This window comes from Anabrus simplex, chromosome 1 (genome assembly GCF_040414725.1).
Source record: "Anabrus simplex isolate iqAnaSimp1 chromosome 1, ASM4041472v1, whole genome shotgun sequence".
Lineage (NCBI taxonomy): Eukaryota > Metazoa > Arthropoda > Insecta > Orthoptera > Tettigoniidae > Anabrus > Anabrus simplex.
Genome location: NC_090265.1, coordinates 376,091,668 through 376,109,125, shown reverse-complemented (window position 1 = coordinate 376,109,125; position 17,458 = coordinate 376,091,668). Strand labels below are relative to the sequence as shown.

At 38.7% G+C, this 17,458-nt stretch overlaps 1 protein-coding gene across 1 annotated transcript in view; it reads left to right on the top strand.

The window, feature by feature from the left end:
* Nucleotides 1-17,458, top strand: part of Cad74A (cadherin-74A) — a 355,590-nt gene that overhangs the window by 150,413 nt on the left and 187,719 nt on the right. The window contains exons 3-8 of the mRNA XM_068224966.1: nucleotides 3,141-3,409; nucleotides 7,141-7,368; nucleotides 7,551-7,790; nucleotides 11,125-11,260; nucleotides 14,909-15,162; nucleotides 15,457-15,721. Coding sequence (XP_068081067.1) covers nucleotides 3,141-3,409; nucleotides 7,141-7,368; nucleotides 7,551-7,790; nucleotides 11,125-11,260; nucleotides 14,909-15,162; nucleotides 15,457-15,721 — 1,392 coding nt within the window. The remainder of the gene's footprint in view (nucleotides 1-3,140; nucleotides 3,410-7,140; nucleotides 7,369-7,550; nucleotides 7,791-11,124; nucleotides 11,261-14,908; nucleotides 15,163-15,456; nucleotides 15,722-17,458) is intronic.

Sequence of the window (17,458 nt, the reverse complement as noted above, 5' to 3'; positions counted from 1 at the left end):
ATCGACCTCTCTTCCTCTGTATCCTCCATCCCTTTACGTACTTTTCCCCATATGTCTTTTAAGCTCTTACTTCTGACTTTACTCATAATTTTTTTACCTTCTTGTCGATCTATCTCCTCTTGACCTTTCTTGTTCACTACACCACTGCACCCTGCTCTCACCCCTTCTTGCTGCTCACCCCCACTCACCCCCTCACTATTTTGGACTTCTGAATCCACCTTCCTTTGTCCTTTCTTGCTCACTGCACCTCTACACTCTAATCTCCCAGTTACTTGCTGCTCACTCTCACCGTCCACTTCACTATCTTGATCTTCTGTCTCCCGGCTGCACTGCCCATTCTCTTCCGAGATGCTCTGCTCTCCTGCCACGTCCCTCCTCCTCTTCTTTTCTTCTTTCTTCTTCCCATCTTGCCTTGTCCTCTCACCACCCTCAACCCTCTCGTTTTCGTCCATTTCCTTTAGCTTCGTCACTGAATGTACTCTAACCCATCGCCCGTTTGTCACCTCCAACCTCAGACCTCTTATTCGGGCCTTTAGCCCCTGGTTCCTCGCTCTCCATAGGTGCCTATTCAAGATCTTCATATTTTCACTTCCTTCTCTTCCCATGTCTCCTTTCACCCCTATTTTCAGCCCTTGTAAATTCTTGCTGTTACCTAACACAGTTTCTGCCATTAAGGTTGAGAACAATTTAACCCTAATTGGCCTCCGACCTTTGATTTTACCAACTCTCTCTACATCATCTATGTCTATCTCACTAAAGTTTATCTTCATTGCATCACGTAAAACTTCCACCACCTTATATATCAGCTCAATCTTGCTCTCTCTCGCCCCTTCCTCAACTCCATATATAAATATGGCTTTTTTCAATCTCTCCTGCCTGTACCCCTCCGCTTCTTTCTTCATCTTCATCACCTCCTCTTTCAGATGTTTCACTTCCCCTCTCAATAACTCGATTTCTTTCTCGTTATTGACCACTCTCCTGCTCGATTCCTCTGTCTTCGTTTCAAGCCATTTCTTCATGTTCCCTATCTCCTTTCTCTGCTCCTCCATCATGTCCTTTATTTCCTGCACCTTATCCCATTGACACTTTTCCTGCATAACTTCACTTACAACCACCCTGAGTGCGGCCAAATCCTCCGTACTATATTTTCCACTGGTATTTGGGCCTGGGTTTACTTCCACCCCCCCAATAACCAGTAGCACTGCTATCACTGTCACCACCAGCACCGCTTCACTCATTTTCAATCCGTCCGTACTTATCACCAATCCACTCCTGGTCTCCTTCTTCTGCCTTGCCTGCCATTTCCCAATAGCGGCCCGGTACTGTTCAATGCCGACCATGTTTACAGCACGCACTTCACTACGCAACCTCTCTCCTCGACCGCTCGAGCTAGACTGAGGTTGAAAGATACGAAAGCGGATCAAATATAAACGGAAATTTGAATGTACCACTGCTGTTAGTAATAATTCTGAGGCGGGGCTTTGCCAGGATGTTGGTGGGGGTGTCTGGAGAAGGGGTTTGCGCTCACGAACGACGGTGGAGAGCTGGACTTCTTCAGTACTTATTCTCTTTGTTCAGTACCGTACGCCATGAGTGAGCAAGAGGTGCTCACGTTTGTTGCGCAACGCATCATTATCAATTTTCTCATAAAAGAGGGCACCAAAACTTCCGAAATTTTGAGACGGCTCACAGACTCGAATGTATGAGTGGGTTAAAAAAATTGTGGCAGGAAGATAATCTGTGGGAAATGAACCTCATGAAAGGATACTGCGGACAAGCATCACTGCAGACATTGTTGCCTTTCGTGACATTATTGGTGAAGATCGGTGAATTAAAAAATGATGAATTGTTTTAGCCGTAGGAATAAGTTACGGAAGTGTTCAAACCATCATCCGAGATGAACTCCACTTCAGAAAATTGTCTGCCAGGAAAAAACAAAAATACGCCAGGAAGTTTGTCAGAGACTCCCGCGTCGCTACGAGGAGGAAGGAGTGGATTTTTTTTATTTTTTTTTTATTTGCGTCGTATTGTGACTTGTGATGAAACTTGGGTGCATCATTACACCCCAGAGTCAAAGCAAGCAAGCCTGAAGTGGCGGCGAAGAGACGAAGCAGGTCTGTTCAAGACCAAAACACGCCCGTCTGCTGGAAAGGTGCTTGCAACCGTTTTCTGGGACTCTGGGGGCGTTTTGCTGGTGGATTTTCTTCACGAACAAAGGACAGTTAATGCAGCCCATTACTGTCACCTTTTGGATGAAACAAAAGCTGTGTATCGCGACAAGCGACGCCGGCAACCGATCCGAAATTTAGTCCCGCGCTCGCCAGTACTTCAAGGCCGCCTGAACCGTGAGGGCGCTGAGCAGCAGGCACGATAGGGGAGGTGGAAGGGCAGTCGCAATCAGACGTCTTACTGGTCAGCTGTGCCTGTACTTCGTGGACAGGAATAACCGCTGTTTTGCTGCCTAGCTTTGGAACGGCGCACATTACATTCAAAATGTCTTTAAATTTAAATGTCTCCGAAAATCGTAAAAGTAGTTAGTGGGACGTAAAGCAAATGACATTATTATTTTAAATTTAAATGATAATTCGGTGTCTGTTTTAAAATTAAATTCCAAAGCAACTGGCGATATTCGATTAGCATGGCTCAATATTGGATAAAGTCCCAATGGCACAGCAAATTTCTCGGCTGAAGTTGTTTCATCGATGTAGCCTAATGAATAATAATTTAACATTTTTAAGATAGGAAGTTTCCGGGTCCGTACAAAAATATCGACCGAGCGAGTTAACCTGCGGTTAAGGGCACGCAGCTGTGAGTTTGCATTCGGGAGATGGTGGATTCGAACCGCACTGCCGACAGCCCTGAAGATGTTTCTTCGTGTTTTCCCATTTTCACACCAGGCAAATGCTGGGACTGTACCTTAATTAAGGTCATGACCGATTCCTATCCCATCGTCGCCATAAGACCTATTTGTGTCGGTGCGACATAAAGGAACTTGTAAAAATATAGTATATCACTTCATGCCAGTTTATCGTTACATCGATCTTCATTATACAGAGGTTCGACAAGAATATCAGTCATCTGATAGCAGACTCATATATTTCATAACTACATATTAGATAATTTGATGTGTCTGGTTGCAGATGAAGGGATAGCAGGTTCAGAGCCGAACACCGTGTCCTTAAGACGAGAGCTCCCTGTGTTGGATGTGAACGACAACCCGCCAGTGTTCCAGGGCCGACCTTACAGCTTCACGGTGCCCGAGACCGCAGCTGTAGGCACCACTTTGTACTCCAATGTGAGTGTGACTGACGCTGATGGCGGGGTGAACGCCGATATTGTCATCAGGTGTGTGGGTGGTGACGATAGCGCTGACAGTGCCTGCAGCACCTTTGGCATTACTACAGAGAAGGTGAGTACAGCAGAAATAATAACAGAAGAATGCTAGTACAATTCGGTAGATTTAGGAACAAGATTTGGAATAACAGGGTACCGGTAGATGAGGAGGATTTCCCTGTCACTCAGAGAAATTTCTCTAACCTCCAAAATAGGAATTTTTTCCCCTTTCTCTCGAGAAGTAAAACCCATGAAGCTTATTGCTATGTCCTGTCCCAGAACATTAACAGCCTGATTATAGCCTCTCAGTTAAGCAAAGAATCGTCTGCTTTCTTGACTGCATTGTCAGCACAGAGCATCCTGGGTTTGATTCATGGCCAGGTCAAAGATTTTTAGCTGTGTCTGATTTATTCCTCTAGCTAGTGGACTGTATGTTAGTGTTTGTTTTAATACATGCCTCTTCATATACAGACAACACACCACACTATCAACCATCACAGAAACATGCAATATTGAATACATCCCTCCACATAGTGTTGGCATCAGGAAGGGCATCCGGCTGTAAAACAGGACCAAGTGCGACACAGCCTCCACTCGCGATTCCACCAGGGTGTAGGAAAAGCAGCAGAAGAAGTTAAGCAAAGAATTGTCCAGTTCCTTGGCTGAAGAGTCAGCACAGAGGCTCCCAGGTTTGATTCCCAGCCGGTCGAGGATTTTAGCCATGCCCTGTCTGGGGATCTAGGTGTTTGTGTTTGTCTTAACAACACCCCTTCAGTTACACTCACAACACACCACACTACCCACTACAGAAACATGTAATAGAATACATCCCTTCACACAGGGTTGGAATCCAGCTGTAAAACTGGTTCCTGTTCCATATGTGTGATGCAGGTAACACCCATGACCCCACTAGGGCATGGGAAAAAATGTGGTACAAGTAAGCAAAGAATTCTCCTAATAGCATCCATAGCTAGAATTTCCTTGTAATTAAATTGTTAGTTCTTTATTGTTCTTCTACCATTGTTCTTGTCAGGAGAACTTATGCTTCAACACATATATGCAGGAAGAACTACGCATATTTTCTGCCTAAGGCTTGGAAAAAGGAAATGAAGGAACAGGAATTTCTTTCATCAGCTGGAATCAGAAAATAGATCTCATCTTAGTCGGTTTGAATGTAGGGGAGATTGTTGTACCATGGAACACATTCTACATTTTTTAAAAATATATAGTAACTTTAAATCCTGTAAATGCTGACAATAAGCATTGAAGTTGTATTCATAGCTTACTGTTTATATTTTTCAGTTTTACAGTCATATTAAGGGTTAAAAAAAAATTTGTAGTATGGTGTAAAGTCCCGGTCTAGAAAGCCAAGAACACCGAGCTCGATAGCTGCAGTCGCTTAAGTGCGGCCAGTATCCAGTGGAAAATTCTAAATTCCCATGGAGGGAATTAGATATTTTTCACCAATAGAGCATGTCAAAAACATATCAGATGTAAGACTTTTCAGGCGTTAGTGGGTTCGAACCCCACTGTCGGCAGCCTTGAAGATGGTTTTCTGTGGTTTCCCATTTTCACACCAGGCAAATGCTGGGGCTGTACCTTAATTAAGGCCACGGCCGATTCCTTCCCATTCCTAGGCCTTTCCTATCCCATCGTCGCCATAAGACATATCTGTGTCGCTGCGACATAAAGCAAATAGCAAAAAATAAAAAATAAAAGCCAAGAATAATGGCCGAGAGGATTCATCGTGCTGACCACACAACACCTCGTAATCTACAGGCCTTGGGGCTGAGCAGCGGTCACTTGGTAGGCCAAGGCCCTTTAAGGGCTGTAGTGCCATGGAGTTTAGTTTGGTTTCGGTGTAGAGTGTTCCATGGTACAACATGATAGCTATAAATTAGTATTTTAAATCAATTTTAAATTCCAAAACCATTCATTGTTTCCAGGAGTTAATAGATGTGGGCCCCATAACTTTCTCACCCCATAGATGTCACAGGTTTTTTCTGGATGATTGACAAGCTACAAATCTACAGTACTAACTGACTACAGGAAGACTTCAGAGACGAACAGACAGTACGGTACAACCATGAGACTGTAATTTATGGTAGGCTGGTGAGAGGGGGGACTAAGTGACTATTACCATGGCTGATTCAGGTCCTATATCAAGAATGATTCAATACTGATCCCCTTTTGTACAAATTTAATACCATTCCTCAAATCTGTAGGAAGGTCTCTTTGTCTGACCACTCAGAAGGAGTAGCAGCACCAATTGACCTAGGAGTTGCAACATACAGCATTCTAGGCTTAAAATGAACTTGATGGAACATAAACATTGGAAGATTATAAATCCTAGTTTTGCTGACTGCCACAACAATTGTCACAAGGCTGTCAAGTTTCTCAGATTTGGACTGTAGACACTCCAGTCTTGTTGCAGTTCCAAATTAGTTTTAGGTGGGATGGGTCCAAAGTGATGCAACACACTTCAACACATTGTCAAAGAACAATACTACATTTATTTTGTTAAAACTAATCAGTCGCCCTTTGTAGCTCTTGGGATTCATGTAGATTTCTTGAGTCCTCTTATATATTCCTCTTCATCTTTCTTGTTTATTCCATAATGAGGACAATTCGTATTGGTGGTATGGTAAAACTTGCAGACTAGTTTCCTAAGACCATTTTGGGTCAAACTATAGTTTATTTCTGCAATTGTTTTCATGTACGTCGAACAATTTTCTTTGGTCTCAGTAAATACTGTACTTTTCTGTAGTACCGGTACAATAGGATGCATATTTCAACAAATTTGGCTCATTAAATTGGAGGTGGTAAGAAATCACTCTCAGCATATGAATTTACTCACATGATGTTAAGATACACATTGTAAGGTGGTTATAAACAAACACAGTTTTATTTCTGTGTTACAAAGCATACAAAAATGAACAAAATATTTACTTATACCGGTACTAAAAAGCTTGTTTTGTCTGCATTATCAGTGCTTGTTAATAACAAATCAGAAATACCTACCAGCATTTTTTTTACAATTTGGTTGAGTTTCAGCTCGCTAGATAGCAGCACAAATTAGAACAAAAGAACTGTTTCAAGGTACACTATCCTCAAAGCACAACTCTTTCCCCTAAACTTGTTAAAACAAACATTTGCAGTTCAAAACATTTGGTGGTGCCATCTACGGTAAATAAAAATCATTTTGATTCTTTACATGGAGAGTATCACAGATGTCTGAATCTTATCCTAATCCTGAGTTTTCTCCTTTAAATTGGTAAAATCGCGTGAAATGTAATTTTTTCATCATCAGTAACTTAACAAATGCCTTATGTTACGGTACTTGAAGGCATTGCTCATCAAATTTCTACAGAACCTTGTGGTTTTTGCATTATATGTTATATAATATATTATTATTAAAAGCTGATGAAACACTCAGGTATGTAATTTATTGTTATATAATACATTTGATATGATATTGTATGAGTCTTATGATAATATGTGAATGAGAAAATTCTGATGGAAATTCCACCACCAGTCTTAATTTAAACTGATGTATTGTACAGCATTTTGAATTAATAACCTGCCTGAGTAAAAGTTTTCAGTTTGATATTCCCAAAGATAGCATAATGAACTGTTAATTTAAAAACTGATTAAACTCATGAGCAAATATTTGATTCTGCTTTAAATCTCAGTGGAAGGATGTTTGTAAAATAAAATGTGTACACAAGGGAGCAATTACTTTGTGTAATTTCTTTCTTGTATCCATAGCCCTAATGAGATATAGATATAGAATTCTCACTTTTTCAGCTCGGAGAGGGCCATTATGTAGCTAGCATTTCATTACTGCGTCAACTAGACTATGAACGGCAGACAGGATATATTCTTAAACTGAGAGCCACAGACCAGGCAGCTGAGCTTTCCAAACGTCTGATTGCTACTGCTAATGTGGCCATAGATGTCATGGATGTGCAGGACCAACCACCTATATTTCTCAATGCTCCATACTCAGCCTCTGTATCTGAGGGAACAGCACCAGTAAGTGAACAAGGTTTTGCATTGCTTAGCTTTAATAGTAATCATGTTTCCTGATTTCACCATTTGTCTCCATATGCATTGTTAATGATGAACTGTAAAAGTAGATTTTCTGTACTAGGGTCTCTTAATAAATATCTCCCATACCATATAACGGATAATGAATTTTTAATTCCTTCATTTAGGGTTCTTCTGTGCTGCACATTCGTGCACGTGATGGAGATCTAGGAGCATCTCGGAATGTACTTCTCACCCTTGAGGATGACACACTGGGCTACTTCCGTCTGGAGCCAAAAGTGGCTGGAAGTGGACAAGGGTCAGATCTCGTAGTCAGTTCAGCTGATCTGGTCACCTCCAATACTTCAATAGATCGTGAGCACCCAGATATCCTACAGAATGGTGGCATATATACATTCACGATCAAGGTTAGTAGCTGATTATTAATGTTCATGACTTTGTGTTGAGTGAAGCTAGTGACAGTGTATACAGTACTTCAGTGCAAGATTTATGCAAGTAACACCCACAGATCAGATCATATGATCTGAAGGTACTTTTGAGACTCTGGTTTTATAGTCATTACTCTTCAATATCCGTTTCTTCACTACAAAGCTTTTTAGAAACTTGATACACTGTTTTGTAACTGGATTATTATTTTTTTAGCTTTTTGAATGCAATTTTAGCTATACTATGAGTTTCTGAAGATTATGTTGCTAAAATTCCATCTATCAGAGAAAGTGAATATTCCAAGGACTTAAGTTAAATTAATATAACTAAATTAATATAAATTAATATAAATAAAATAATAATTAATATAATTAATATAAATATAAATTAAGTTAATATAAATTAATATAACTAAATTAATATTAATTAATTTAGTTATATGTCTTTTACTTGCAATTTCGGCTAGGCTGATGATGGCCCAAAAAATGGACCGAAACTAGTACCTGACACTATCATATTGTAATGTTTTGTTAAACGTTAAATGATTTTAAGTATTGAGAAGGTGGAGCAATAAATCTTGTATTCATTTTAAGTTAAGTCTTAACTCAATACGGAACCCAACCATGAAGTTTATTACTTTAAATTACAAGGACTTACCGTACCAGTATTTTGAGCTTCCAAATGTGTTATAATAGCAGATATTTTGGAGAAACAGTTATGGTACCTATATACTGTATCTTTATTGGATGCTGTTTTTAGCAAAACATTCCTGTGGCAATGCTGGCTGTTTCTTCCGCATTTAAGGAATACGAAAATATTTCCACTTCACTTAAATGTTCTGTGTAGTATGACATAACCTGTAACCACAAATCCTAATGAGTTAAAAGTGACTGAGAAGGTAAAGACAAATTTGGAAGAAGTTCACACAAAAAAAAAAAAAAAATCCAATTAATTCTAATTGGTGCATTTACAAATTATTTTTCTTTTCATGCTGCAGACAAGAAGACCCATGTCTTTATATTGGGTTCTGACAGTTTCTGCAACACTATGCGAACTGTGAGCAAGACAGGTCAAGTGAACTAATTTAGGCTAAATAATTATTAATCCAGCTCCTGCTTTAACAGTATATGGAACAGAATCACTGAGAAAGAACAATACATTATAATACTGTACCCCTTCTGACCACAAGAAAGTTAACAAGTCATTGAAAAATTTTGCAACAATATGATGGTTTATTCAGTCGAATACTTTTATATTAAGAAGAAATTATCTGCTACCTGCTTTCATAGCACTAATTACAGCACTACACACATTGTCCTGATTCATCTGTGGTTTCATCAATAGAAATCCATATGTTTTTCGTGGTTCAGTTCATTCCAAATATTACAAATTACATCTTGAAAAAATTGTCAAAGATAGTTTTTTGCACAACATGGTTTCATCTGGCTTTACCATCCTCAATGGAAATATTACTACCAAACTCATTTATGTATTTGTGTACCAAATTGAGAGGTTTTTATAAGTGGCATTCCTCAACTTAACTACAGCACCAGTCACATACACCATACTGGACCAATGTATTTGTTTGTATATTTTTCTAAAAATTCCCAAAATTGCCCATTATTTAATTTCAACAATGAAATGTTGGAACTTACTAATGCTAAACATGAGTCTTCACAAATGTATCACTTGAACTCAATTGTTCACCTTCACCACTTAATTAGTTGCTGATTTAGATTTATTCTCAACCCTCTTCTTATGCCATGTTGTGTTAAGGATGCTACACAACATTTTTTTTCTTTACAGAAACACTCTTCATACACCAAACAAAATATGACTTCTCTGTCCTCATTGAAAACATTACTACCAAACTTGTTTATGTATTTGTGTCACAGTGCTGATTGAAAGGTTTTTGTAGGGTGTATTCCTTAAATTAAAAACAACACCAATCACAAACACTTTACTGAGCCAAAGTGTGATGCACACTAACACACTGCGGACCTGCAGCTGTGAGCTAACAGCTAGGAATTCGGGGATTCATCAAGCATGTGAGAACATATCGATACCCAACTGGGCTTCTTAGTTAAGAAGAGGCTCAGCAGGGTATCTCTCAATTTTAACTGCATGGTATTATTTCACATTTTGCACTTTGCCCTTTTACACTCACACCCTAGTTTGGCTTCTTAAAGTATTCAACTGAAACTACTTTTATTAGCTGATAAGAAAAGGGAATCAGTGACTAATGAATATATCAGTAAAGAGTGAAGGTATGCACTTTTAAAATATCAGTTTTGGGTAAAGATATGCTATTTAAATTAAAAATATGAAAATAAGAAATCAAAACCACATTCCTCCAGAATAAGCATTAATAAGCATTATAAAACATGGTTTAAACTGTTTATTAAGGGGCATTTCAAGAAATATAACCTTTCTGCTTAGCTTTAGAAGTGTGAAGAATACACATATCACTTAGAAAGACTCAGTTTTTATTATTATTATTATTATTATTATTATTATTATTATTATTATTATTATTATTATTATTATTATTATTATTATTATTATTGGCTATTCAATCACTCACCATAAAGAAACAACAGTGATACAATATTATGTATCATTACAAATTGAATATTGTGATCCATGTTGACAGTTATAAGTTACAAAAACATTTGATAGGGCAGATAAATTTTGTAAGTCATTAACAATCTTTGGATGATTTTGAATTTAAAATGCCAATATATACACTAAAAATGTTCAAATATGCATTGAAGAAACAACAATCTGATAGCAATTACCAATCAATTTATATTATAAAAATAAATGTTACAATTTAAACATCTGTAAAACATTACATACCACAATAAAATGCTCCAGTTTCTCAATGAAATTCACAAGTATTGATTATGCTTAATAACAGCATGAGACAACAGGTGCTCAAACTTAAACTTGCACCTATTTTCCATTTAAATGATTCTGTACTCAGAAAACACTCTCTCTACATCATATGCCAAATTGGAGCATACTCCAACTTAACGAAATCAGAGACTTCCAGTATCCATGCACCATAATTATTTGGATTGTTTTTATTTGTTTGCTTGTTTGTTTGTTTGTTTGTTCATTTGTTTGTTTGTTTGGTTGGTTGGTTGGTTGGTTGGTTGGTTGGTTGGTTGGTTGGTTGGTTGGTTGGTTGGTTGGATGGTTGGTTGGTTGTTGTGTGGAGACTATATTTATATGTAATGTAATTCTTATTGGTTTTAACCTCCAGAAATATTTCTTGCAATTAATGACTTCATAACATTTCATTATCTTCAGGCAACAGAGTTGATCAATAATGAACTACCAGGTGACACAACTACATCACAAGTCACAATTGTTGTGACGGACATGGATGATCAAGTTCCCACATTCAATCAGGATCACTTTCACATTAATGTCTCAGAGGATATAGGTAAGATATCACTGTTAATTATTTTACTAATTTACTTATTAAGTAGTTCCTAATAAAATATTGTACAATAAAGAACATACAGTACTAATGATATTATTTAGCCAGAAATATTGTTTTTAAGAGGCTGATGGTTTGGTTTAAAAGGCACTATAATGAGATCATTAACCCTATGATTGAAGAAGAACAAAATGACATGAAGAGAAGATTAGTTAACAGACTAAATGTAAATGAAAATAAAAGTAAACATGAAATATATAATTGAATGTATTTTAAAAATGAAGAGAATGAACAAAAAAGAAAAGAAAAAGAAATGTAAGTTTACTTGAAATTTAGAACTTTATACACTGAGTCCACTCTTAGCCAGAAAGCAAATGATGTGATCAGCAGTAATGTTATCACCTAGTATGGAATGTTTCCAATAGGAGCTCCAACTTCTCAAATTAGTGGGTAAGGAGAGAAAAATGTTGTCTTATAGATGAGGAAATGACATAGAACATGTAAAGCCATTATACTGAGATAGAATAAGATATGATCAAATGTGGCCAGACAGAAAAGATAGGAGTCATTCTCAAGTAAATGAAAGCAATACCAGACTTAAATGGGGTCTGTGATTGTCACAGCTGATGACCTAGATGATGATGTTGATGATAATAGTTTTAAAATAAATAGTAATAATAATAATGTGATTGTCACACAAATTTCAATCATCATCATCAATTGATTTTCGTGTCCGGCTCCATGGCTAATGGTTAGCGTGCTGGCCTTTGGTTACAGGGGTCCCGGGTCCGATTCCCGGCACAATCAGGAATTTTAACTATAATTGATTAATTTCACTGGCACGGGATGTGTGTGTCGTCTTCATCATCATTTCATCCTCATCACAATGTGCAGGTCGCCTACGGGAGTCACACCAAAAGACCTGCATCCGGCGAGCCAAACCTGTTCTCGGACCCTCCGGGCACTAAAAGCCATACACCATTTCATTTTTCATATGATTTTCATGCTCATTTCAATCAGGTATGAAATTCTCTTGACACCAGAAGTACTCAAATTAATAATATTTCACTTCTGAGTACTATATAGCCTACTGTAGGTTGAAACGAAGGATCATTTAGAATAATAAGGGTACAGGGGGTAGGATTTATGGCCCCCACAGGAAACAATCCTAGGGGAGTACAGCGGGTGCAGAAGGATGTCCCATCCAAGTGATTTCAAGGTGTCTTTCACAGGTTTTGCTGTGTGAGATGGCGCATTGTTGTGTAACAAATCACTTTGGCATGTCTTCTGGCCCATTCCGCTTGTCTTTCGATCAATGTGTGATTTAAATTGATCATTTGTTGGTTATAGCATTGTGTATTAATGGTTTTGCCGGGCTACAAGAGTTCATAATACACAATACTGCTCTGGTCCCACCAGACACAAAGCATGGTCTCCTTACCAAAGTGATTTGGCCTTGGTATTGAAGGACCAGCTTCGCCAGGTGACAGCCATGATTTTCTTCGCTTCGGGTTTTCAAAATAAATCAATTTTTTGTCACCCATCACAATCTGGTAGAGAAATGATTTTCTTTCATGGCATTGAATCAGCATTTCACAAGTGACTTTATGATTTTGCATTTGCCGTTCATTCAAATTATGTGGGACCCATTTCCGAGTTTACCGATCTTTCCCATTGCTCGTAAATGTCTGCTGATTGTTCTTGTGACACATTTAATGTTTGTGCCAATTGTTGTTGAGTTTAAGTCCAGAGCGCACACTGTCTTTCACATTAAAATCACCACGTTGTAAATTGTCAAAACCATGTCTCACATGATCCAGTATCAGGCACAAGCGTCGACATGATCACTGAACAATACAACACAGACGCTAGTGTTTGGCGGACTCAACTTGTGTGTGTTCTTCTCAGTAGTTAGCAGCATTTAAGTTAGTGAGAATTTGATGTGATCAGTAAACCTCAAACCTAAGTCCAATTTCACATTCTAGATGCCACCAAACTTACATTTTACTTCAAATCAAGAACCTTTGGAGAAGTATTGTATATACCACAATGAAATTCTTTAAAAATATCATTCATAGTCACCAAAGATTTACACAAAGAAAGCTGTATGTTTTGAAGAACTGAATTTGGTTTAATGATGCATATAAATGTAGATTTTATGTAAGTTATTTCACTACAGATGTTCAGTTCATTCATAACCAATTTTGTATTTTCAGTGAAGGCATTATCTTCTGAATTAATTGTAATGAGTCCAAATTTTCATAAAAATAGTCTGCAGTATAGTTTTAAGCCGGCCCCGTGGTATAGGGGTAGCATGCCTGACTCTTACCTGGAGGCCCCGGGTTCGATTCCTGGCCAGGCCAGGGATTTTTACCTGGACCTGAGGGCTGGTTCGAGGTCCACTCAGCCTACATGATTAGAATTGAGGAGCTGTCTGACGGTGAGATAGTGGCCCCGGTCTAGAAAGCCAAGAATAACGGCCGAGAGGATCCATCATGCTGACCACACGACACCTCGTAATCTGCAGGCCTTCGGGCTGAGCAGTGGTTGCTTGGTAGGCCAAGGCCCTTCAAGGGCTGTAGTGCCATGGGGTTTGGTTTGGTTAGTATAGTTTTAAAGGGCAGTGGTATCTGAAGATACGGTATATTCTTTACAGTAATTGGATTCATCTATCTTTGGAAAACAGAGTCCAGCTCCATGGCTAAATGGTTAGTGTGTTGGCCTTAGGTCACAAGGGTCCCGGGTTCGATTTCTGGCAGGATCGGGAATTTTAACCATCATTGGTCAATTCCACTGGCATGGAGGCTGGGTGTATGTGTCGTCTTCAGGATCATTTCATCCTCATCATGACGCACAGGCCGCCTACAGGCGTCAAATCAAAAAGAACTGGTGAGCTGAACATGTCCTTGGACACTCCTGGCACTAAGAGCCATACGCCATTTCATTTGGGAAACAGAAGCACATCTCTATATTTTACACTACACAACTGCAGGTTTTACACAGTACCGTATAATTAAACAGTCTTATTATTGTTTTGATACATATGTTCACAGACCAGAAAGGAAGTAGAAATTGGAAACTGACTTAGGCAAACATATGGAAGACAGACACATTGTGATACAAGAAAACAAATATTTTAGGATTATTGCAACATTAGTGGGAGAGGAGAAAAGTCCATTGTAAGTTATTGTTATATGTGCCATTCTTTTTAATAATATTTGTGTCTTCAAAGTTCTTTCTGATGCATGTTGCTCTTCTCTCATTTTCCTTCCTACCTGTGTTCTGTCTTTGATGACTTTTTAAATTTTGTCATTGAATACTGTGCCTATCTCTTTCTCAAAATAATACACAAATTAAAATTTTGCAATAAAATCTTGAGCATTTGCATTCATTACTTTGTAATTATGACAATTCACAGAATCATAGTGACTTTCCCTTGCTTTTAACAGTAAATTAATGACCTTATTAGAGCACTTTAAGCTGCTTGCTGTGTTGCTGTTCTGGGAATCAGTTGCTGAAGACAAACATACAGCAAGCGACTGAAAGTATACCAATGAAGTAATTCATTTACTGTTAAATGCTAGCATAAGTCATTCTAATTCCATGAAGGACCCTATGTGCAAAATGAGAATTATTAATTATTGTTAACAGGTATAGATACTCCACTCCCAGGACTAAATATGGTGGCTCATGATCGTGATGTTGGTGACAATGCTCGCTATAGTCTCAAGCTACGTAACGTGCGGAATGCTGCAGGGGCTTTTACAGTTCACCCTTCAAATGCCACTGGGCGATCACCAGTTGTGGTACGTGTGGCAGATGTTCAGGGCCTGGATTATGATGTAGATGATCCTAACCTCCGAGAAGTTGTATTTGATGTTATTGCCTCCATCAAAGACAGTAATGTGAGTAAGAATTTATTAACTTTAATAGCAATGTCCACTAAAAATAAAAGTTTCTAATATACTGTATTATATAATTCTGCCTTGATTAACAAGTACTAGTTCTGTAACATATTTATTAATCAATCCATTAGCACATTAAGCTTGGTCCAGAAGTTACCACTATTGTCCAGAGAGAGGGTGTAACCCTCTAGGTAGTGAAAACATTGATAGATAGTTACCACTGCAAGCTGCTTCTTCTCAATGGTGTACAAACCAGCAATGACTTAATTATAATTATTTCAAATATTTTTACAGGGTAACGACAAGGAAGTGGGCAGTTCTCGAGTCACTGTTAATCTGGTAGATGCCAATGATAACTCTCCTATATTCACACTCCCAGTGTACCGAGTACGAGTCATGGAAGACGCCAAACCAGGATCTTTTATTGCAAACATGAGTGCCACTGACAAGGACAGTGGAGAATATGGCAAGATTTATTATGCTATTCGAGGCTTTGGTGCTGAGAAATTCTACTCTCACCCAACTAAAGGAGGATTGTTTGTGGCAAATAAATCTCAAGGTAAGATTATTAAAGAAAAATCTACCCCACCATTTTTTTAAATACTCATAGTCCAGGCAATAGAGACCATACCTAGAAAATTCAAGGTAGTTCTGTAAATTGGCTTACTTTATGTTTCCTGGGTTGCTGAGTCCAAATTTTTAACATCCCACCAGAAATTCCCCCTGCAAATTCCCAAAATTTTGAGAAAACATACCAAAAAGTAGATTTTCTTAAAACCTCTTTTTGTGTGTATTTTTTGGGAAAGAATAGGCCTACATAGAAATACAGAAAGTAAACAAAATTTTAAACAAAAAAGGTCCTATGACATTTTGACACCAAGTTATGCACATAACCACTTATGTCATTTACATTCACTTTCCAGACACCATCTTCCACTTTTTACATTAAAACTCTCCTCCTCCTCCCTACTCATTCTTATTTTCAGCATCTGGAAGTCTCTGGCCCCCCTACTTTTCCTAAAAAATGTATATAAGAAGACAAAGAGGGGGGGAAGAACTTTCCATTTTAAAACCTTGGTAACAGAAAGTTTTTCAGTTAATGGTTGAAAATTTGAAATTTATGACAAATAACAAAAATTACATACATGCAATAATGTTACAAGGCAGTTGAAACATGATTTAATAGTGCAGAGCCTAGGTTTTTGTTCAAGTCTAGCCAAAAAAGGGGGGAAAAATGGGGAACAGAGAATGATTTGTTGTTTGTATTATTTTGGATGGACCGGGCGAGTTGGCCGTGCGTGTAGAGGCGCGCGGCTGTGAGCTTGCATCCGGGAGATAGTAGGTTCGAATCCCACTATCGGCAGCCCTGAAAATGGTTTTCCGTGGTTTCCCATTTTCACACCAGGCAAATGCTGGGGCTGTACCTTAATTAAGGCCACGGCCGCTTCCTTCCAACTCCTAGGCCTTTCCTATCCCATCGTCGCCATAAGACCTATCTGTGTCGGTGCGACGTAAAGCCCCTAGCAAAAAAAAAAAAAAAAAAAATATTTTGGATGGTGCATTGTCTTACTATATGGACAGGTCTCCTGCTGTGTGCTAGAGGTGAACAAATGGGTGGACATGATCTGACAGTAGATCCCTGTATTGTTCATAGGTGAGGGACTTCGTTAAATACCAGGAGCCCATTCATCCCATATGAACAGTCATATGATGATACAACCACCTCTGGCCTGAACTGTACCCTGCTGACAAGGCAAATCCATTGCCTCAAGTGCTTGATGACACACTCATACCCTGCCATCAGCATGTATAGACTGGTACCACAACTCGTTCGTTCAGGCAATCTTTCTCTATGCTTTGAGAGTTCAATGGTGGTGTTCCTGCACCATTGTCATTCTTTGCGCCTTTTGATGTCCGGTGAGCAGTGGTACCTAAGTATGATGGTGGCTTCTGTACCTCTTTCCAAGGAAGTGGTCATGGATGGTATGGATGTTCGCCTTTTTGTTGTTATCCAGCATTGAATCGCAAGTAATCTGTTGCACTATCCACTCTTACCATCCAAGTCAGTTGACTGTGACCCTTGTAATCAACAATTTGTACTGTATGGCAGTTGACCCTAGCAATGGTGGTTTTTCCCATATCTATGTACTCATGGTACACTTTGGACAGGGTGGACCATGGGAAGCCCATTGCCTGTACAACTTTGGAGATGGAAAAGTCAATACATATGGCACCAACAATCTAGCCGCGATTAAACACGCTGAGATCTCATGTCTTACCCATCCTGTGCTCACCT